At 58.6% G+C, this 21,837-nt stretch overlaps 1 protein-coding gene across 2 annotated transcripts; it reads right to left on the bottom strand.

Moving 5' to 3' along the window:
- Positions 1–7,590: 7,590 nt before the first annotated feature.
- ZBTB47 (zinc finger and BTB domain containing 47) lies at positions 7,591–20,469 on the bottom strand. Of its 2 annotated transcripts, none has more exons than XM_024566086.4 (6): positions 19,926–20,465; positions 15,025–16,578; positions 13,315–13,462; positions 12,028–12,143; positions 11,306–11,450; positions 7,591–11,008 (listed from the first exon to the last, which is right to left on the bottom strand). In XM_024566086.4, exons 1-6 carry the CDS (start codon positions 19,926–19,928, stop codon positions 10,647–10,649), a joined length of 2,328 nt encoding a protein of 775 aa, XP_024421854.2. In that variant the 5' UTR covers positions 19,929–20,465; the 3' UTR covers positions 7,591–10,646. The 2 variants fall into 2 exon arrangements, 1 of the variants encoding a protein (XP_024421854.2); XR_008427493.1 differs by having other exon boundaries at positions 10,872–11,008; positions 13,319–13,462; positions 19,926–20,469.
- Between the last annotated feature and the right edge of the window lie 1,368 nt (positions 20,470–21,837).

Below are 21,837 nucleotides of genomic sequence, written 5' to 3'. Positions count from 1 at the left end.
CAGGTGCCTCTATCTTCCTCTCTGGAGTACATCTCACTCCAGCCACCTCTGGATACAGGTGCTTGGGTTTCATGCTCTGTGAACTTAAGCATGTCATTCACTCATCGGGGGCACAATGGTCCCACCTCTAAAATGAAAGGATCTTTTCCGGCTTCTGCCCCAGCTCAGATACCCTCCTTCCACTGTGCAAGCAAGTGCCTTAGGTAAACTAGGTGGCCACTTTTCTGTGGAGCCTGGGGCAGGTCAGATCTCTCTGTCGAGCCTCAGTTTCCCTTCCTACCCAATGAGGAGGTGGAGGACTTAGACTCAGAGGGCCTCAGCCCATTCTGCTGAGATTCGGAGGCACTGAGGTTCTGTATTCCTAGGAGCACACAGTCGTGGGGTTTCAACGCTGCGAGGCGTCCGACATGCTGGAAGATTCATTTCCTAGAATTCAACTGTTCTAGGTGTTTAAACCCCCAGGCTTTAACATTCCAGGGGAGTGACATTCTGGACTTTAGTGTTCAAACAGTGACACCTGAAAAGTTTAATATCCCAGGACTTTAGCTGTCTGTGCTCATTGGTCGTGGTCCGTTGTTGGCTTGGCCTGACCTTCCTGGCCTTGGGGCCCCTGCCCACTGTCTACAGTCTAAGGGACAAGGGTAGAGACCCAGGGCGGCCAGTCCCTATGTCTGCACTGCTCTGGACCCCTGGCCAGCCCCCCTTCACACACACACACACACAGCAGCCTCCACCACCAAGATTAACTTGTTCCCAAAGTGCCGGAGGCTGCAGCTGTGGGTTAAATTTAGCCCCCTGGACACTGGCGTGAACTGTTATGGGGCATTCTCCCATCGTTCCTCTGAGTCACTTGTTTATAATCTCAGTCCCCGAGGGTGGAGGGATTGGAGAGGGGACCTCAGGCTGGGCCAGGACTGAGTCACCTCCCCTTTTGTGATCTCAGTGGTGTCACTGCCTGTCCCTCCTGAGCAGTGCTTTTGACTGTGGCTTGCTCATCCCACCAGCGGGTCCCAGAGGGCACAGCTCCTGGGAAGGTCCTGGAGGCGGTCCTGCCCATCATGCAGAAAGGACAAGGAGGGCACGCGGTGGGCTTCCAAACCAGCCCTGGAGCGCAGGTCCCTTCCAGCAAGTCCTGTCAGTGACACAAGGCTCTGAGAGGCTCGGCGACTTGGCCAAGACACACAGCTGACAAGTAGCCTGGTCAGGATTCAGAGGGGATCTGCCTACCTCCAAGGGCTTATGGCTCCCCACAAATTAGCAACAGTAGGGACACAACAATAAAAAGATCCATTAATCATAGTCTCATTTTTCAAAGACCAGGTCAGAAGGTACTGACTGAACAATTAACTTATATTTACCAAGTGACTCCACAATGTATTTTTAGATTATGATGAATCCCATAGTGCTCACTCCCTACCAGGCATTCCACTAGAATATATATACGGCCCATTCATTCACCAAGAACCTGCTGGGGATTCAGCAGGGAACGCATCAGGCAAGAATTCCTGTCTTCACAGAGCTTCCATTCAGCCGGGGGCGACGGCAATAAAAGTTATGCAGCATGGCAGATGGTGACAAACAGCAGGACAGGTGTGGGGAGTGACAGATGCGGGTGGTAACGACTTTAAGTGGAGTGGACAGGATGGATGACATTTGAGCCATGGGAAAGGACGGTTCCCAGCAAGGGAATGGCTTGAGCAAATGCCCTGAGGCAGGAAGGGGCCTGGCTCCTTCCAGGAACAGCAGGAGGCCGGGGGGCTGGAGCAGGGAATGAAGAGGTGAGGAGGGGAAGATAAGAAGGGGACGGAGAAGGCAGGGTGAGGGGACCGTGCAGGACCACGGGCAGTTTCCCCCTCCGTGAAATGGGGAGCCGCTGCTTATGGTTTCATACTAATTAGGGAAAATGCCAACATACACAAAGGTAGAGAGACTGACAGACAGATCTCCCGTGTACCCATCAGGCACTTCAACAACTGTCAAGTCATGGCCCGTCCTGTGTCACCTCTGCTGCACCCACTCTGTGAACGACCAGGGAGAGGCCCAAGGGCTGGGTGTGGAGGTAGGAGAGAGAGGGAGACCGCATCCCTCCCCCACTTTTCATTGAATCAAAGGAAGATGTCATCTCACTTCACCCTTTTAATTTTTACTCATTTAATCTTCACGCCCAAATCATGAGGTGGGTATTAGAAACGGACATTTAGATGGCCAGCAAATATGTTGTCACCTGTTGTTTTTAAACAGTGAACTGTGCATATGGAAAGTATACAATTTGATAAGTTTTAACATATGTATATACACTTGTGAAACCGCCACTGCAATCAAGGTAGAGGACATATCCATCGTCCACACGTCGCCTCGTGGGGCTGGTGACACTGGGCACCTGGTCTGGAGGAACCCCTGCTGTTCTCTCAGGCAGCAGAAGCAAAAACAAGTGACAGATTAAATTGTCATTGGAACCTCAGCCCACAAAAGTCGGCCTGGGCCTGCTGGCTAAGCCTAAGCAAGGCAACTGCTTGTTTAAAAAAAAAAAAAAAAGAACCCAGAGTCTTCCAACATAATAGCCAAGATGTCCGGGATACAATAAAAAAATCACCCGTCATAATAAGAACCAGAAAAATCACAACTCGAATGTAGAAAGAATCAGCTGACGGCAACACCGATGAGACAAGTCAGATGCTGGGGTGACTCGCCAGGGGCTCTAAAGCAGCCGTGGCAACAGTGCTTCCACAACGAATCGCACATCCTCTCGAAACAAGTTTGTGTAAATTGAAAATCTCAGGCAAGACATGGGAGTTACACAGAAGAACCAAGTGAAACTACAGAGCTGAAAAAAGTGGAATAACAGCAACAGACACTTGCTGGATGGCCTCAGTAGGAGAGGGGAGAGGACGGAGGATCCAGTCAGTACCTGTGAGGACAGATGAATAGGACGTACCTGATTTGAAGAACAGAGAGAGTGTGGAGTGAAAAATAAAACCTGAACAGCGTCGCAGGCCCACGAGACAAGAACAAAGGATCCAACATTGGCATCATAAGGCCCCGGAAGGAGAGGAGAGGCTGAAAACTTCCAAAATCTGGTGAAAGGCACAAACACGCAACTTCAAAGAGCTGAGCAAACCCCAAACGGGATCCAGGCCAAGACACATAATTAAACTTCCCAAAACTGAAGACAAAGAGAAAAACCTTGAAAGCAGCCAGATAAAAACAACACATCCCCAATAGGGAAACACCAATTTAAATGATGGTGGATTCCCCACCAGAAACCACAGAGGCCAAAGAAAGTGGCATAACATGTTTTAAGAGCTGAAAGAACAGAATATGGTGAATTCTATATCTGATGGGACTATCTTTTAGGAATGAAGGGGAAATAATCTCAGGGAAGCTATAAAACAAAACAAACAAGAAGCTTCTAGAAACTAATAAATGAGTTTGGAGGATATAAGAAGAATACAAGTATCAACTGCATTTCTTTTTGTTCGCAATGAACATGTGGAAACCACAATTTAAAACTTACTGGCATTTATAACCACTCCAAGGAGAGTGCAACATTTATGAATACACTTAACAAAATGCATACATCCTCTGTGAACTGAAAATCCCAAAATGCGGATGAAAGAAGTCACAGGAGACCTAAATAAAGGGAGACACGTACTGTGTTTGTGGATTGGAAGCTTCAACACAGCCAAGATGTCCATTTTCCCCAAATTGAACAAGAGGTTTAATTCAGTGTCTTATCAAAATCCTCGAAAAGTTTTTAATAGACAGAGACAAGCTTATTATAAAATCCATATGGAGAGGCAAAGACCCCAGAACGGTAAAAACAATCTTAGCAAAGAAGAGGAAAGCAGGAGCCATCACTCGACCTGATCTCAAGTCCTCCTGTGCCGTCACAGTCCTCAGGACTGTGTGGTGTGGCCCAGGGACAGACACATAGATCAACGGAACAGACCGGAGGACCCAGAAATAGATCTAAACACGCTCAGCTGATTTTTGACAAAGGTCCAAAGTGATTCAGTGGAGGAAGGATAGACTTTTAACAAATAGTACTGGAGCATGGGGTGGGGGGGGTGAGGGAAAGCCTCGACCTAAATCTCACACTTCATACAAAAATTAACTCAAAATGGATCATGGACTTAAAATGAAAACCATCTAAAACAATCTTGAAAAAGAGGAACGAAGCTGGAGATCGCACGCTTCCTGATTTCAAAACGTACTGCAAACCTACAGAAATCAAATAGAGTGGCACTGGCCTGAAGGCAGGTACAAAGGCCACTGGAAAGAACAGAGCGCCCAGAAATAAACTCTCACATACATTGTCAAATGATGCTTAACAAGGGTGCCAAAACCGTTCACTGAGGGAAGGGTGTCTTTTCAGCAAACGGTGTTTGGAAAATTAGATATCCGCATGCAAAAGAATAAAGTTGTCTTTCATCATCTGCAAAAATTAACTCAAAGAGCTAAAACTACAAAGCTTTTAGAAGAAAACAGAGGAAGAGAGCGTCATGATATTGGACCTGACGATTTCTTGGATACGATACCAGACACACAGGCAATGACAAAAAACAGATGGGACTATGTCTAAATTTAAAACTTTTGTACATCTAGGGCAGAGTTGACAGAAAAGGCAACCCACGGAATAGTAGAAAGTATTTGCAAATTATGTATCTGATAAGGACTTAACATCTAAAATATATAAAGAACTCCTAAAACTCGACAATAACAACAACTAACCTGATTAAAAAATGGGCAAAAGAATTGAATAGACATTTTTCCAAAGAAGATATACAAATGGCCAAGAAGCACATGAAAAGATGTTCAGTGGTACTAATCACTAGGAAAGTGTGAGCCCAGACCACAAGACACCACCTCACACACCCGTTAGAAAGGCTACTGTAGCACCCGGCTGGTGTGGCTCAGTGGACTGAGTGCCGGCCTGCGAACCAAAGGGTCGCTGGTGTGATTCCCGGTCAGGGTGCATGGTCCCCAGTTATGGACACGCGAGAGGCAACCACACATTAATGCTTCTCTCTCTCTGTTTCTCCCACCCTTCCTTTCTCTCTAAAAATAAATAAAATCTTAAAAAAAAAAAAAAAAGGAAGGCTACTGCGGGAACACGACAAAACAACAGAACAACAGGTGTCGCTGAAGATATGGGGAAATCGAGAAAGCCTAGCGCGCTGTGGGTGGGAATGTGAAAGTGGTGGGGCCACCCTGAAAACCAGTATGGCTGTTTGTCCTGAAAGTAAAAGCAGAATTACAGTAATCCCCTTCTGGTTAATCACCCAAAGGTACTGAAGGCGGAGTCTCAAAGAGAGAGAGATTTGTACACCTGCGTCCGTTGCAGTATCTTTCACAATGACCAAAAGGGGGAAGTAACCCAAATGTCAACAGACAGATGAATGGATACATAAAATGTGGGACACACACGTGCACAGTGGAATATTATCCAGCCTTCAAAAAGGAAGGGGATTCTGACACACGCTGTGACATGGATAAACCTTGGGGACCCTGAGGTAGGGGAAATAAGCCCATCGCAAAAGGACAAAGAATGCGTGATCCCACCTACAAGAGGTATCCAGAGTAGTCAGATCACAGGTGCAGGAAGGGGGAGGGTGGTTGTCAGCGGCTGGGAGTGGGCAGGGGGAATAGGGAGTAACGGTCAATGGCGATAGAGGTTCGGTTTCCCAACCTCTATGCCAGGCGTTGTGTGGGTGGACGGTGGTGACGGCCGCACCACAGTGTAAATGTGCTTAATGCACTGCCTGTGTGCAGCCCGTCCTGGCCGACTTCCCAGCCACGGCTCTGGAAGCCACGTAGCCGGGGGGTAGGTCCAAGGGCACTGCCAAGCCAGGGGCTCATGGCTTCCTATCTCGCTGCCCCCTACTGTGCCTGAGACGGGGGAGACCCGGCTTTCTCTGGTAGGCCAGCACTGCTTGGACCTGTGCTCCAGGTCACGGGGTGTTAGTGAGCTGTTTGGTCCCAAAGAGTGAAGCTGAAGAGAGGCTCCTGCCATGGCCCCCTGTGGTGCCCGCCACTCACGGCCTCCGCCTCCCGGTCTCACATGGCACAGGCCCAAGACTGTGGAGGGGAACTGGGAAATGCAGCTGGTCCTTGAACAACTCGGGTTTGAACTGCATGGGTCCACCTATACACGGATTTTTGTCAGTAAATACAGTTCTATAAATGTACTTTATAATTTTCTTTTTTCTAGCGTATTTTATTGTAAGAATACAGTGTATAATATATATAATATACAAAATATGTATTGATTGATTATTAGCGGCAAGGCTTCCAGTCAACAGCAGGCTGTTAGTAGTTAAGTTTGGGGGGAATCAAAAGTCACACGCGGATTTCCGACTGCCTTGCGTTCGGTGTCCCTGACCCCTGGGTGTTCAAGGGCCAGCCGCACTTTGACGACGGGGGCGGCTGAAGGGAAAGGAGGTGTAGAGACGTGAGACGCAAACGGATGGGCAGCAAGAGGGAAGAGAGCAGAAACAGAGAGAAGCAGACACCCCCACCGCGCCCCAGAGACCTGGGTGGGGGCGTGGCCAGGCCCTCTGGTCCCTCAGCCAGCCTTTTCCTGGGGTGGCCTGAGGGAGCCCCTGCTCCTTGCGGTCCAGGAAGTAGGGCTGAGGGAAGACTGTCCACAACCTGGGGACCCGCACCTCCCTGGCTGGTTAATGAATCTACCCTCCAGCCTTCTGCCCTTCCTCCCGCCCGCCCCGCCCCTGGGCCCCGCCCCCTGGGCCCCAACTAAATGGCACAACACACTGGCTTCATGCACCTCCTTTCCCCGGGGCCTAGAAACCCCCTGGTGCAGAGCCAGTGCTCCGGAGCCCCCAGGGGGAGACACATGCTCGCCTGTCAGAGGTCACTACCTGTCTTCCAGAGGGGCTTCTGTCCTCCCAGCGCCCATGACAGGATCTCCGACAGCTGGCCCCTTCAGACTCACCTGCCAGTGAAGGGAGGGATGAGTCCACTCTGGCTGTCACAGCGCCCCCCTCGAGCCCACACACCTGGGCTCCAGCAACCACACCTGCAAGGGAACCACCCCTGCAGGGGCCCTGGCCTCTGGGGCCTCCGCCTCACTAGTTCTGGGGCTTCTCCTCTTTCAAGCGCCTTCTGCACCCCACCCCAGCCCCAGCATGAGTTTGGGGTTGCATCTCTGCTCTTGCCTCAGCTCCTGACTCTGGATGTTGCCTGAAGTCTAGCCCACCATTGCGGGAGGGAGATGGGGTCCAGGACATGATGTCCATGCGGTCTGCAGCTGAGCTGTCAGGTTCCTTGCTCCGGTCCAATCTTTCTAAGCTATAGTCAGGGCGGTCCACACGTAAAGAAGAGGCTGGGCAGCCCTGGCCAGGTGGCTCAGTTGGTTGGAGCACCGTCCCATAAACCAAAAAGCGTGTGGGCTCGATTCCCAGTCAGGACCTATACCTAGGTTGTGGGTTTGATTCCTGGTAGGGGCATGTTCAGGAGGCAACTGATCGATGTTTCTCTCTCTCCCTTCCTCCGTCTCTAAAATCAGTAAGCATATCCTTGGAGGATAAAAAAAATTTTTTTTAAGAAAAAAAAGAAGAGGCTGGACCAAGGAACAGTTGTACTGACTTTATTCCCCTCTTCTCACTCACCCGCCTGCTGTCCCCCACACACTCTGTGGCGGGAGTGGCCACGTATGACCAGACATCAGGGGTCCACGGGCCTGGGCTCAGCCATTCTGCCCCCGCTGTGAGGGGCTGTGGCCGCACATGCCAGCGTCAGAGGCTCAGGCTCTGAGACCGGCCTGGCTCCCAGAACTGGGGTTGTGGGGCCTGAGTCAGATGCCCTCGCCTCTCTGGTCACTCACCCCCACCTGGCCCAAGACCAAGGAGCCCCGGAGGAGCTAGGCAGGGATAGGCCCAGGTTCCAGGCCTGAGGTCTGGCCAAGTGGGCTGACAAGTCCAGCCGGACAGAGGGACCTCCTCACGGCCAAATTCCAGGGGGAGGGGATGATCCTAAACCCCCCTCCCCACCACTACCACCAGCCCTGGGGGGTGGGTATGAAACCCCAGTCCCTTCGGTCCAATATCCAGGTGCTTATTAATCTGCTGTTAAAATAAAAAGGAAATGGAAAAGCTGGTAGAACAAGAACCCCATCCATACTGGCGCTGCTGAGGTTCCATTATTGCTTCAGACCCTTGTGGTCTGGCTGGAAGGGAGTTCCCTCCCACTGTGGCCCAAGGGGGAGAGCATTTAGCACCAGGGACACAGGGCTCCTGTCCCCACTGGGATGTGGCCTCCCAGGAAAGGGCGTGGCTGTGCCCACCTATATAGCTACAAGACCATTTTGATCAGAGCCCAGTCTGCCATCTGGACCTTGTCCTGCCCTCAGAGGGAAGGGATGAAAGGACAGGAAACCTCAGTTCTGGGACAGGGTTTCACTATCAGCTCCCCTACACCCATCTCTGGCCTCTGCTTGTCCAAGTCTGGCCTGGCCAGGGCCCCAGGCTTGCTAAGGCCACAGTGGGGCTAGCAGGTGACAAGGCTACCAGCCCTTATGGTAGAGCCTGGTGTCAGTGATGAGGGGTTGGGAACCCACAGGGGTCCCAGCCTAGAGCCCATTGGGGAAGACCAACTTTTGAGGGGGAAATGTGAGCCAGCTCTGGAGAGCTGCCAGGCACTGGGACCAGAGGTTAGAAATAGCAAGCGTTGGGGAGTGGGGAGGGGGGACCCTGAGGACATCATGGAAGCCCAGAGATAACGGGTACAAGAGAGGGAAGGAGCTTCAGTAAAGCAGGGGCCAAGGAGGCCCAGGCTGGGGACGGGGAGCCATAGAGCTGGGAGCCAGACCAGAAGCCTTCCTCTCCCAGGGAGGGCCCACTTTCGATCCCCAGAGGACGCAGGGGCCCCCAAGGGTGTGTCTGCAGGCTCTGGTCTGCCCTGCTCCTGGGGCAGAGGCAGCCCCAAACTCAACCAGGCCATGCAGGGCACTGCCCCTCCATGCCCAGAGAGATGGCAGGCTGTGCGGCTTGGGTTACAGACCCTCAAATCACTCGGGCTCCTTGGGCCTGCCCACATCTGTACAGAATAAAGTGCTTCGTTTATTGATGATTAAAATGTGCCCAGTTCCCTGCCCCAGCGCCATGGCCTCACAAGGAGGTCAGAGGGGTTCTGACCCCTTCAGCCCGTAGGCTGATGGGGCCCAGTCCCCCCTGGTCCCCCTTGGGCTCAGGCCTCTTCCCACTCCAGCTGTGCTGGGAAGGTGGTGGTGGGGGGGGTAGTCATGGGGGTTTAAGGTGCAAAGAGTATAACAAACAAAACCATATAAACACAATAGGAAAGAGCTTAACTAGGAAACATGTAGCTTATGGAACCTTCCTCCTCATTTGAAAGGCAGGAACAAAGATGTAAATGACAACAAAAAAGAGTGACCTATTAGTGCTGGCCTCTTAGGGGCAAGCATTGGGCACAGGGAGGGGCTCCCTTACCCTTCAGACTCTGCCTTACCCCTGGGCCTGAACATGCAGGTCCTTTCACCAACAATGCCACAGGCACCCCGCCACCAGCACAGGGGCCCAGGAAGGACGAGGGTGCTGGACAGTAGCCAGGGGCAGGTTGTGGCGGGGCGAGGAGGGGATGAGGCCTGGCACCGCCCTCGGGGAGCAGGGAAGGGTGCAGACACACACGTCTCCTCCAGTGTGGGAGACACGGCCAGGGCAGCTGGTGAGGGCAGGTGCCCGTGAACAGAAGCCCCTGCCTGCTGCCCCATCGATAGCACCTTAAAAACTCAAAACACGTGCCTCCTCCTAGGGCCCTTCCCCTGGGGTCTACTCGTTTGCAGGGGCTCCTTGCCTGTAGCCGCTGGAAGCTGGCGCTGCTATGGGATCCGACCCATCTGCCCGCCCAGGGCCTGCCCACAGCACCCTGAGGCCCAGGGCTCGCGGTGCAGCCGGGTGCAGGTCGGGGATCCCTGTGGGCAGGGTGATGGGTGGGGAAGCAAATGCCTGGGGTCCAGCCCCTGCCGGCCCCACTCCACATGGTGCGGAGCAGGGTCTGAAGTCTTCATGCCTCGCCGCCCCCCGCGGGCCTTCAGTCTCAAGCCCCTGTTCCGTGTGCGCACATTCAGACTGAGTCCTCAACTGCTCCAAGGGGGCTGGCACCCCCTTTCTCCCCAAACCCTCCAGGACAAGGAGGCAAGTCAGGGGGCACAGAGGAGGCAGGGATGAGCCGCTGAGGCTGGCTGGGGCTCCACCTGGATGACCTCTCCGGCTCAGGCCTCAGCAGTGACGGGTCACACCTGCTCTCCAGGCCCCCCTTCCACGGTACCTGCTGCCTCTAGCGCCCCCTCACCTGGAGGGGGGCACTGCAAATGGTTTCCTCTCTTTTCTTTTTCCTTCGCTTTCAAAAACAAAAACAAAACAAACAAAAGGAAAGGCTTCAAGATGTCGCTGAAAGGGAGCACTTGGGAGTGAGGTGTCTTTTGCCAGGTCTGGGGCGCTGCCAGCCTGCACCCCTGCCAGGGCCAGGGTCCTCAAGCAGAGCATGTCCAGCCACCTCTGGGGACGGGGGCACAGCAGTGCCAGGCAGGTGGGCCCTCCCACAAAGCGGGAAGGGCCTTGGGGGTGCTCCCAGTCGCCCCTGGGCTCCAGGTCCTGCACTGTAGGGCAGGGTTAGTTGTTGGCGCTCATCCGCCCTCCGCTGTTGGCAGTGGTAGGGAACAGTGGAGGTGGGGCAGGCAGGTGGGGCGGGGGTGGCAGGGTCTGGGGCAGCCCAGGGAGCAGGGGCAGGGCAGGAGCCTGAGGCTGGGTGGGGGGCAGGCCTGGCGCAGAGGGGGGCCCGTCGCCCGCCAGCGGGTGGCTGACACGGAAACATTTCTCTTTGTGGGCCTTGAGCATGTTGGAGAAGCGGAAGCGCTGGCCACAGACATCGCAGGGGTAAGGCTTCTCGCCCGTGTGGGTGCGCCGGTGCCGCTTCATGTTGGGACGGCTGGTGAAGCTCTTGCCGCAGATCTCGCAGATGTACGGCTTCTCCCCTGGAGGATGGCGGTGGGCAGTGGGGTGTCACTGGGGGGCTGCTACACCCCAGCCCGGGGCCAGCCTCCCTGCACCGGTGGAACCACAGTGGGGTTCAGCCCTGGCACGACAGGATCCTCCCCACCCTGGGGCACTTTGTACCAGCCTCACTGACCCTGGGAGGTGGGGAGCGTGGCCCCCAGCTTCAGAAGGGCAAACTCAGGTCCGAGGTGGAGAAGGGCGGGGCCATACCCAGCATCCTGAGCAGGGCCGAGACTGGTCGGGCCTGGCACCGAGCCCCTCCCTGGCCGCTGTACCTGTGTGGGTCTTCATGTGCTCATCGAAGTACTGCTTCATGTTGAAGTCCTTGCCACACCACTGGCACATGAACTGCTTGTGGCCGATGTGGATGCTCATGTGTGACCGCAGCTGGTACTTGTACTGGAAGCGCTCGTTGCAGTTCTGAGGGTGGGGTGGGGTGTGAGGCCAGGGGCAGAGTGGGGAGCGGCTTACAGGGAAGGAGGCACTCGCCCTGGCTCCTGGGGCACAGCAGTGTAGGGGCAGAGGTGACAAGGCCATGGGGTGCAGGGCCCTCGTGGAAATGGGGACAGGAATCGGGAAAAGGCAGCAGAGTGGAGGCAGGCCTCGTGCTTAAAGCTGAAACCCCCCTGCTCCATCCTTCTTCGTTGTCAGGCCCTCTCCCCGCCACCTGCAGCTCCGTCTGTCTGCCGGAGATGCTCCTCTCGCCGCCTCTCCCCCAAGCCCGCCCCATCATTCCAGCCCAGGCAGACTTCCCACCCTCAATGTGTGCAGTTGGGTTAGGGGTGGAGTGGCAGAGGTGGGTGGCGGTGGGGGCGGGCCAGTGGGTGACCAGCTCAGGATGGAGTGGGAGGTGACAGCCAAAGACATTAGACGGAGGGCCCCTTTCAGAACCCTGCACTCCACTGCCCGAACCCCCGGCTTTTGCACAGCTGTTGTCCCTCTGTGACTCAGTCCCGGCTGGGGTGGCCCCTGGGGCAGGGGAAGAAGGGGAACTCACCTCACACCGGAAGGGCTTCTCCCCGGAGTGCTGCAGCGAGTGCACCTTGAGAGACATGCTGCGTTTGAAGGACTTGCCGCAGGTCTCGCAGGTGAAGGGCATGTCCTTGGTGTGAGCTACGGGGCGTGCACCACGGCCGTCACAGCTCTGGGGGACCCCACCTGCCCTGGGGCCTGCCTCACCATCTCTGTCTCAGGACCTGGGGCTGCCTCCCAGGATGGCCCCCCCTTCCCCATGGGCTACTGTCTGCTCTGAAGTCTGGTTAGACAAGTGTGGAGGCCCTTCCGGTTCTTTAGCCTCTGGCCAAGAGAAATAGCCCAGGCTGCCTCATCCCCTAACGTTTCAGGGAGAGATGGAAGAATCCCAATGGGACGGCCAGAGCTCCAACCCTGGCCCAGCCACTGGCTCCCTGCTCGGCCTCCATGGGCCTCAGAGTCTTCTATGAAAGGAGGCTGGGGGTGGTACTGTCGCAGTGGCGGCTGCACATTACAGGGTGTGACCCTTCAAAGGTTGGCTGTACCCCCTACCGCAGAACCCACAGATAGACGAGGGAGAAAGTCTGGGAGGAAGTGACTGGAGGCAGGGAGGGCCCCCTCAGAGCTCACAGCTGGTGAACCTGAGCCCAGGAAGGGCCACCAGTCCTGGGCTACCCAGCATCTCCCGGCTGAGACCTAGACCCAGGGCTCCCAGCTCGCAGGCAGCTCACGCTGGAGGCTCCCAGCACTGTCTGGTGGAGAAGTGGGTAAGGCCCACCATGGCCACCTTTCCCTTGAGCCCAAGTCCAAGAGCAGGCAAAGAAGAGAGGGCTGCAGTGACATAGACTCCCAGCCAGGCCCATGTAGAGTGGAGGGACAGCCATGCCCAATGCAGAGGGGTGGCCCAGCACGTACTCAGGGCACCTCCTTACTGGGTCCAGGAGCAACCCTGTGGGGAGGGCTGCCTTCAGAAGAGCCGGAAGCCCTGTGATGGCCCCAAGGTGAGACAGAATCAGAGACACAGGTGTCCTCAAAGAGACCGGGCCTGTGACAGCTGGGTCCTGGACCCCACCCGCCAGGGGGTCCAGGAGCCCGTGTGGTGGCCACCTGCCTGACCGAATGTGGCAGCCCTGGCCCCAGATCCTCTTCAGGTCACACCTGCCACTGACACCAGTGACCCCAGGCCTCCCCGCCGAGAGGGGCCTTCTCACCCCTTCACATTGCCCTGGGACGTGAAGTCCATCCCCGCACACCCACCGGCTGGCCAGCTCTGTCCTCAGGCTCCCCGCCCAACGGGCCTGGACTGACTTACCCACCATGTGCTTGCGCACGTGGGCCATGGTGTAGAACTTCTTCTCGCAGATCTCGCACGAGAACTTCTTCTCTGCGTAGCCATGCACGATCTTGTTGTGCTCGTGGAGGGACCACAGCTTCTTAAAAGCTTTGCCGCAGGTCACGCACTGTGGGGCGAGAGGACTTCAGCCCCAGGTCCTGAGTCGGGACCCTGTGACGGAGGGCAGGTCACTGCCCCTCTCTGGGCCTCACTTTCCTGCCCTGAATTGTGCTGGAGAGTGAGCCCCTGAGTCCAAGGAGCAGCCAGATCTGATGTACTGGGGGCTGGGGGTGGTGCCTCTCTAAATACCCGCCCACTGCCCAAGCCGCAGCCTGGGCCCTCCTTCATCCTTGAACGTAACTAGGGCCAGGGGTCACCTCTTCCAGGAGGCCCCTCCTCTGTGCTCCTTTCAACGAGGCATCTCTCTACAGAGGGGAGACACATGACTGGCTGAAGGGCCCCCATGGGTGTGGAGAAGCCCCTCTTAGGCCCAGACATGAGCTCTGCCGCCTCCCTGCTGGGACCCATGCCCTCACACCGTGGAGATCACCAAGGAGACAGGTCTCAGAGGGCTGGCTGTGAGGAGGGGAGGTTTGGGGGTACTGGAGGAAGGACCAGGTTCCACCAGGCAGTGCAGGGTGGTGGGAACCTTAAGGCTCCGCTCACCTCCTCCCCTTCCCCTGGGCCCCTGTCCTGCCCATCCCTGCCAGACACCCCCAGAGACATGGAGACCAGGCCAGGGCTCAAGCAGAAACTGGGTCAGGTTGGTCAGACTGCCCAGGTCAGAAAGGGAACAAGGGTCTTCCCCCTTCAGAAGGGAGGCTCAGGTGTGTGGCAGGTGGAGCGTCAAAGAGCAGCCCAGCAGGCAGGCAAGCAGGAACAGGTACACGAGGGTGGGGCAGAGACCAGGCAACCCCCAGGTAACACTTTCTCCAGGGGCACTGCAATTAGCAATTAGTTCAGGCAATTAGCACCCACCTACCTGCCCTCACCTCACCACCTCTCACCCATGAAGGTAAAGACCTGTGCTGCCCATACCCTGAGAGGCCAGGCTGACCCAAGGCCTGGCCGCCAGCCCAGCTTCCCCACTTGGCCTGAGAAGCCCCTGCTCTTCCCAAATTTCTCATCCAGTCCCTCTTCCCCAGGCCCAGGCCAGCTGGCATCTCCAAGAGCTGAATGCAGGGACTCCTTCCTGCCAGCTGCCCCTTACTCTACTCAGCCTTGGTGGCAAGTGGAAAATGGCACCCCCCTCTGGGCAAACCCCGCCTCCCTTCATCTGTGCCATTGAGCACCCAACAGTCTGTGACACTATGCACGGTGGCCCTGCTGGCTCATCCCCCTCGCAGCTGGCTGTCCCCCAGTCCCTTGTGCTCAGGCCACTCTCATCCTCCCAAGTCCATGCTCCCTTGCACTTCCGGCCAAGGGCAGTTTGTTCCAATCCTATCTGCACTTCTTTCCCCGTGTCAACGCCCGGCGCTGTCCATTTCCTCCAGAAAGCTCTCCTTGACATTCTCACCAACCTGGGCCTGGGCTGGCCTCGCTAAGTCTGGTCTCCTCAGACTGTGCATGCAGGCGGCAGGACCCCAGGTACCCAGGTTGGCCTGGCCCAGCCTGGGTGGCCATGTATCCTCAGCTGGCCTTCTGCCCTGTCCCGCCCCGTCCAGCCCATGCTGCCACCCAGAGGCCCACCTGGATGTTGCGCTCACAGTCTGTCTGCCGGTGTAGCAGCAGCTCACTCTCCAGCAGGAAGCGCTTGCCACACTGGTCACAGATCTGCATGCGGCTGTGGGTCACGTTCATGTGTTTCTCCAGGTACCAGCGGTTGTTGAAAACGCGCGGGCACTTCTGGCATGGGTGGTGCTGCTTCTCCTCCAGCTTCACCTTGGCCCCCAACCCGTCGGGGGCCTGTGACCCTCGAGCTGGCGCAGGGGCCACTCCAGGGGGCTGCTTTGACCTCTTCCCACCACGCTGCCCAGCCTCCTCGGGCTCTGGGGGCGCCTGCCGCTGGGCGTTCTCCCGGGACCGCGTGGCCATGCGACTGTGGGGAGGGGGCTCTGCCCGGCTGCCCCTGCGCCCCGCTGGCCCCTGCCTGGCCCCAGCATCCCCTTCCTCCTCTTCCTCCTCCTCCTCCTCTGAGCTTTCTTGATCCTGGTCACTGTGTCCTTCCTCTTCCTCCTCCTCATCCTCCTCCTGTTCGCTGTGTCCTTCCTCCTCCTCCTCCTCCTCTCCCTGACTGCCACCTTCCTCTTCCTCCTCCTCCTCCCCTCCACTGCCACCACCCTCCTCTTCTTCCTCTTCCTCCTCTTCCTCTTCCTCATCGTCCTCCTCATCCTCCGAGTGTCTTTGCAGCCCGTCCTCCCGGCCCAGCACCATGGTGGCCGGGCCCGCGGCGGCACCTGGCTTCCCCTCAGGCGTCGTGGACACGTGCAGAGTCTGGTTGTTGAGGTTGACCTCCACGATGATCTGGGACTGCTCCTGGCGGCTGTAGGTGCCAGAGCCCCCAAGCTCTTCTTCCAACTCTTCCCCACCCTCCAGCTTGCACAAGCTGGCCGGGGGCCCACCAGCCTCCTCAACACTACCCTCCTTCTCCTCCTTGAAGAAGGGCTGAGCTGGCCCAAGGCTGGCAGGCACTGTGCCACCTGCAGTCCCTGCCCCGTCCTCAACACGCACAGAGTAGGGGTCAGGCCCCTCGCGGGCGTAGATCTTGGGCAGGCCTGGGGTGTCGGCCTCTTGCTTGATGTCGCAGTAGTAGGGTGGCGCGGCCGGGGTGCAGCTGGCAGCTGGCTGGGCTAGAGCCACAGCACTGGGGCCCGGGGGGCCCAGGGAGCGGGCGTCCAGCAGCTCCTGGCAGGACGCAGCGATGTCAGCCATCTGCAGCAACGAGGCAGCGCTGAGCACCTCGTGGACGTTGGCCGCGTTGACCAGCAGCTTGGACGTGTAGATGAAGTTGAGGATCTGCTGCAGGCCGCCGGGGGCCAGCGCCTCCAGGGACAGCTCCACCCGCTGCAGCTGCTTGTTCTGGGTGAACAGCGAGTGGAAGAACTGGCTGTAGGCGGCCAGCACGCCCTTGTGCGCTGGAAAGACGCTGCGCTGGGGCACCAGCACCAGGTCCACGTCGCAGAGGTCAGGCTGGAAGAGGCGCTGCTCATTCAGACGGCCCATCAAGCAGGCAAAGTGCAGCGCCACGTCTTCCACCAGCGAGAACTCAGCCGCCGGTGAGTCGGTGGTCTTCTCAACCAGCAACTGCAGGGCAGAGGGCACAGGTCAGCTCAAGGCCAGCGGGGCCCCGGCCCACCATCCCAGAGGCAGCCCACCCATCACTCCTGGTTCCGTGTTACAGAAAGGAGCCAACACTTCAGCAAGGAGGAGGAGGAAGAACCAGGATTCAAGCTCGATCAGTTGCCCCTCAGAGCTCACACTCAGATTGTGACTTTCTGAGGCTCCAGATCAGCGAATTTTCTGGGCCTCCAGCTCTTCCACTGCAAAACAGGAAGTCATCCAGGCAAGGGAAGAGGAAGAGGGGAAAAAGGACTAGGGTGACCCACTGTCCAGGTGTGCCAGCAACCTAAGGGGTTTCCCAGGATGCAGGGCTTTCGGTGCTAAAACCAGGGCCATCGTAGGCAAACTTGGACTAGCTGGTCACCCGGGCAGGGACACAGGCATTTTCTGAGCTCCGTGAATTCTCTTCCCCACACTCACTCAGGCAAATAAAACCGCACCTGCCCAACCCCAGGCCCCTCGAGAATAGAAGCCAGGCGCACTCGCTCACTGCCCGGCCTCTGGCTACTGCACCCCTGGGAGTGGTACCAGAGGGAACCCTCGCCGCACCAGTGGTGGGCCTCGCCTGGCCTGAGCATGGCAGAGGTAAAAACGTCTGTGAAGCAATCCCTGCCCAGGGCCTGTGCTTCTGTATGTCTGGTGCTACTGCCCCGCTAGAGGAGGCTGCTGAGACCCAGCCAGCCCCTCATCACTCACCGGAGCTTGGGCCCACCGGGGCTTCAGGCCTGGCCCCCAGCAATGCCCCCTCACACAGGGGTTCTGCAGGGTGGGAGGACACCCAGCCTGTGTCGGCCCCCAAAGCCTGCCCCCAAGACTCTGAGATGGCCCCGTCTTGGAAGGCCACACAGTCCAGGGCCTCTGCAGCCACCGGGAGGTCCTGGAAGTCGGACGGGTCAGGTTATCTAGCCCCTGTGCATTGCGGTGGCAGGGACTGGCTTAACCTTTCCTGGCTGCACCACAGGCGCCTCCCCAAAAGGTGGGCAGCACAGACAGGCTGGCTGCCCAGTCCCTTGCATGGGTCCAGTGCACAGCATCTGCTCACCTATGTGCCAACTACCTGCCTGGCTGGCCCAACCCCGCAGGTTCCCGGTTCTGGCCCTCCTCGGACCCTGTCCAGCTGGGTCAGAGCATCCTATATTTGAGGGCCTTGCTCCACCGCCATAAAGCCATCACCTCCCCTCCCCCAGACAACTCCCTGGAGGCCCTGGGATGAATGCCGGGTCCCCTCCATCCTCACCCCACCCTTACCCCTATGCCAGTCCTTCCCGGGCTGGGGCAGCAGTAGGTGGACCCAGACTGGGCAGGGAGGTGTGTCGGGGTGTCTATTCTCAACTTCGGTCACTTGAGTGAGAATCTGCCCTGGGCCTCAGAATGGGCCTCAGGGAGCTCCCAGGGACAACAGGGGCCCAGGGCAGCACCCACCCCACTCTCACTCAGGTCCCACTCTGGCCAGGCCCTTGGCCATGGACACTACCTTCCCCGGGTTCTCCCACCGCACCTCCTGCCCCCCAGCCAAGACTCCACCCATCTGCCCCTCTGTGTCGGGGCTGCCGGCCAGTTCAGGCCTGGCCAATCCAGTTGGGATCCAGTACCAAGTCCTCCCGTTTCCCTTCCCTGACTCAGTCTGATTCATCTTCTGGGACCAACTGCTATTGTACAGATGGGGAAACTGAGGCTCAGCATGAGAGAGTCTCAAAGCGAGCAGTAGCAGAGCACCTGGCTTTCGGGCTTTTCTAAGGCCACCCTTCTCCGCTGGGCTGGACGACTCCATGTAGACAGATTTCTTGACCTTTAATGACTTAAAAAGCAGGAAGAGGCATCTGGGGACCCTCCTCCCCAGAGCTGCTGCTACCTGTAGGTCAGTGAGGGTTCAGGGTGAACTTGGACAGTAACAGGGGGCCAGATAGTGGCGGGAGAAGAGACTTGGATAAGGGCTCATCAAAGCCAGGCCTGTTGCGGGGAGCCCACCCCAGGACCCGGGACCCTGGTCCAGCCTGCTCCCCTTCATGGAATGACCTCCAGTGCCCAAGCTTTCCGTGTGCAGGTCTGGACCCAGGGCCCAGGCGAGGCCGGGCCAAGGCCTTCTGGCTCTAGCCGAGGAGGGGTGGTCAGCCTGCAGGGTAGTGCCGCCCCAGAGACTCCATGCACAAGGCAGTGCCCTGGCCAGGCCAGCACCATCCTTGTCTCCTGAGGGGCCAAGAACCCCGGGACCAGGCACTGTGACTGGACTTCTTTGAGAAGGCACACAGATGCCGCCTGAGTCCAGAGCTGGCAGCCCTTCAGCAGGGCACAGCTGCCCCCTAGCCTGGCGCCTTCCCTGCAGGGCCCGCCAGCTGTGCCCGCCTCCCTGGCCAGATGTGCCAGTTCCCTGAGGCTGCAGATGCCCCTCCCCAGGTGGCTGTGCCAGCTGTAGCCACACACCCCACCCCGAAGGCCAGACCAGGACCAGGGGAGTGGTCAGGCACTCCAGCTGCCAGGGGTTTCATGCCCCATGCCCTGGCCCCCAAGCCAGGCTGGGGGAAAGCCAGGTGCCAGGGACACCTGCCTGGGCGCTCATCCAGGTCAGAGCTTCTACACCTGAGGGGTACCCTGCCTCATGGCCAAGAAGCCGCTACCTCCCTAACCTGCCCAGCACCTCCTTGGAGGCCCCAGGATGAAACCTGTGCTCCATCTGCACCCCCAACTCCCACAACAATCCGTCCATCACCAGGCTGCAGTGGGTGGGCCGGGTCTGAGCAAGGGGCACAGGCTCATGACTTCCAAGCTCCTCCTTTTGGGGACTGGGGTGTCTAGTCCAGTCTCCTCTGTGCTTATGCCCCTCTCCTTCCTGGGAAACAAGCCCAGAGAGGGCGGGGGACCGGCCCAAGGTCACACAGGAGTTTGGACTGGAGCTGCGATGCCCCCCTGCAACACCCTGCTTGGCCCAGGCGCCCCAAATCCCCAGGCAGGGAGGCTCCAGCGCCCACGTGGCCCAAGGCCCAGGCGGGAATCCGACCTCCCCCTTCCACCGTCACCCAGTCCGAGGGCGGCGCCGTCAAAGCTCAGGGGAGCGCCCCCCTCTACCAGTGCCCAGCGAGACCTCAGCCTCTCGCGCCCAAGGCCCCCACCCCAGGAATTTAACCCCCTCCCCGCCGAGGGCCGCCCCAGAGCGCAGCATGCCGGGCCCACGGGGCCCCAAAAGGGGGTCGGGAGACCCGGCGAGGGGGAAGATCCCTCCAACCCTTCCACCCCGAGTCAGCGAGCCGGGGGCTTAAGAGGGCAGAGAGGGCAGGTGGGCGGATAAGCGGGGGGACAGGCAGGGCCTTGCGTACCATGGTGCCGTGGCGCTGGGGGCTCACAGGGCCCCGCGGGATCGCGCTGCCCCCGGCGGCCAGGCCGGGGCCGCTCCATGAAGCGCCGCGCTGGGGGCCGCCCCCGCGCAGGGCCCCGCGACCATGGCCCCCGGGGGCGCGGCCGGGCGGGCGGAGGCGCAGGGCCGCAGCGAGTCCAGCAGCCGAGCAGCTGCGGCCCCAGAGCCTCGGGCGCGTCGGGCGGGGGGCGCGGGGCGCCGATTGGAGCCCGCGCGTCAGCTGGGGCCGCCGTCTGGACGCTTAAAGGGCCAGGCAGCCCTGCGTGCCGGCGCGGGGCATGGACACGCGTGGTGTGCTCCGTCCCAGACCTGCCCGCTCTGCCTCCGGCCGCTGGGGCCCTCAGCCAGGCCCCGTGCCTCCCATCCTAGCGGATGGACCCCGGCCTCACTCTCCAGCGCTGAGCCCCATTTCCACCGCCGGGTTGTTAGTCCCAGAGTCTAACCTCGGTGCCCTCCAGCTGCGCCACAGAGGCGGGGTCGGAGTAGGAGGCGGCCCTGAGATCTAGAGGCTGGGCGCGCCCGCCCCCCAACCAGCTGCAGAAAAGGCTTCCACCTGCTCCCCTGAGCGATCCCATGCTGAGGACCAGAACCGGCATCCTAGCCGCGCTCACCACCCCCACCCTCTGTCCCGGGCTGCTTTGAGGGTGAGTCCGGGATCTCCAACCAGCCGGGCCCCTCACCTCTACACCAGGACAACCCAGGGCTCATTTTGCTCTCTGCCTCCAGGACCTGGTTCTGGTCAACTCGTACCTACCTGGTGGCCTCCTCTGGCTGCCCGGGCCTGTCCACCTAAGACAGGGAATAACAAGAACGGCACCACAGCTGTAGTGACCAAATCCTTTCAGGTGACTGGCCCAGGAGAAGGAGAGACCCCTGGAGCCGGGCCAGAGGCCCAGGCCCCACTGTGCCCGCAGCCCTGCGACCTGACCGCTGCTCAGAGCCTCCTGCTCAGTCTCTGCTGGGGAGATGAAGCCAGGCCTGCGGAATGCTGCTCTGGCACGGACACCAGTGGGGGCAGGGGGCTGGCTGTGCTGGCGGGAGGCTACAAAGGAAGGCTGCCAGGCTGAACAGGCAGCAGGGTGGGGACCACCGGGCGCTGGGCCTGGCAGGGCCCAGGTGGTGGCTGGGCCACTATTGTAAAGAGGGGCCTCTGTGGGCCTCTCATGTGGCCATGACATCATTCAGACGCACACCCCCACTGCACCCCAAGTTGACTGCGGCCCCGTGTCCTGTCACCATCCCACTGCCCCTCCCCCCCCACACACACTCGCATACACTGGTGTTTACACACCGGCCACAGGAGTAGCCCCCGAGTGTGCCATCTGAGTCACGAGTGGGCAGGGACGCTGGGGCCTATTCGGAGTGACTTGGTTCTGAGTGCCAGGGGAAAACGAGGCAGGGGCCTTGATCCCGGGCAGACACCAACCTACCCTCTGGTGGTCTGTCCTGCAGGATTGAATGGGCCTCCCCTACGGCCAGAATGGGGAGGCCTTTATGACTAGGCTGTCCCAGAGCCAGGGAGAAAACACCTCAGGGGCAAAGACGGGCGCCAGGAGGAAGGGAGGAAATGCACCCAGCTGGATGGAGACCCTAGTGGAAAAAGAGATGGGGCGAGAGGAAGGGGCACAGATGGGGACATGTCCCCAGAGGCAGCCACTGCAGACATTTTGCTCTTCTGTGGCCATGGTAGGTGCATAACAGCTGGCTCAGCTCCCACAGGTCTTGGGCTACAGCCAGGCCACCGCAGCTTACATGCCACACTAGCCTGTCACCCCAGGGCTGCCTTGTGTCTCTTCCTCCCAGTGACCCACCTCCTCATCTGACTCAGTGGGTCCTCCTCATCAGCCACCTGGGAGGTGGCAAGGGGATTGTGT

The sequence above is a fragment of the Desmodus rotundus genome, chromosome 8 (assembly GCF_022682495.2).
Source record: "Desmodus rotundus isolate HL8 chromosome 8, HLdesRot8A.1, whole genome shotgun sequence".
In the NCBI taxonomy this organism is placed as follows: Eukaryota; Metazoa; Chordata; class Mammalia; order Chiroptera; family Phyllostomidae; genus Desmodus; species Desmodus rotundus.
This window is presented reverse-complemented; position numbering and strand designations above follow the sequence as displayed.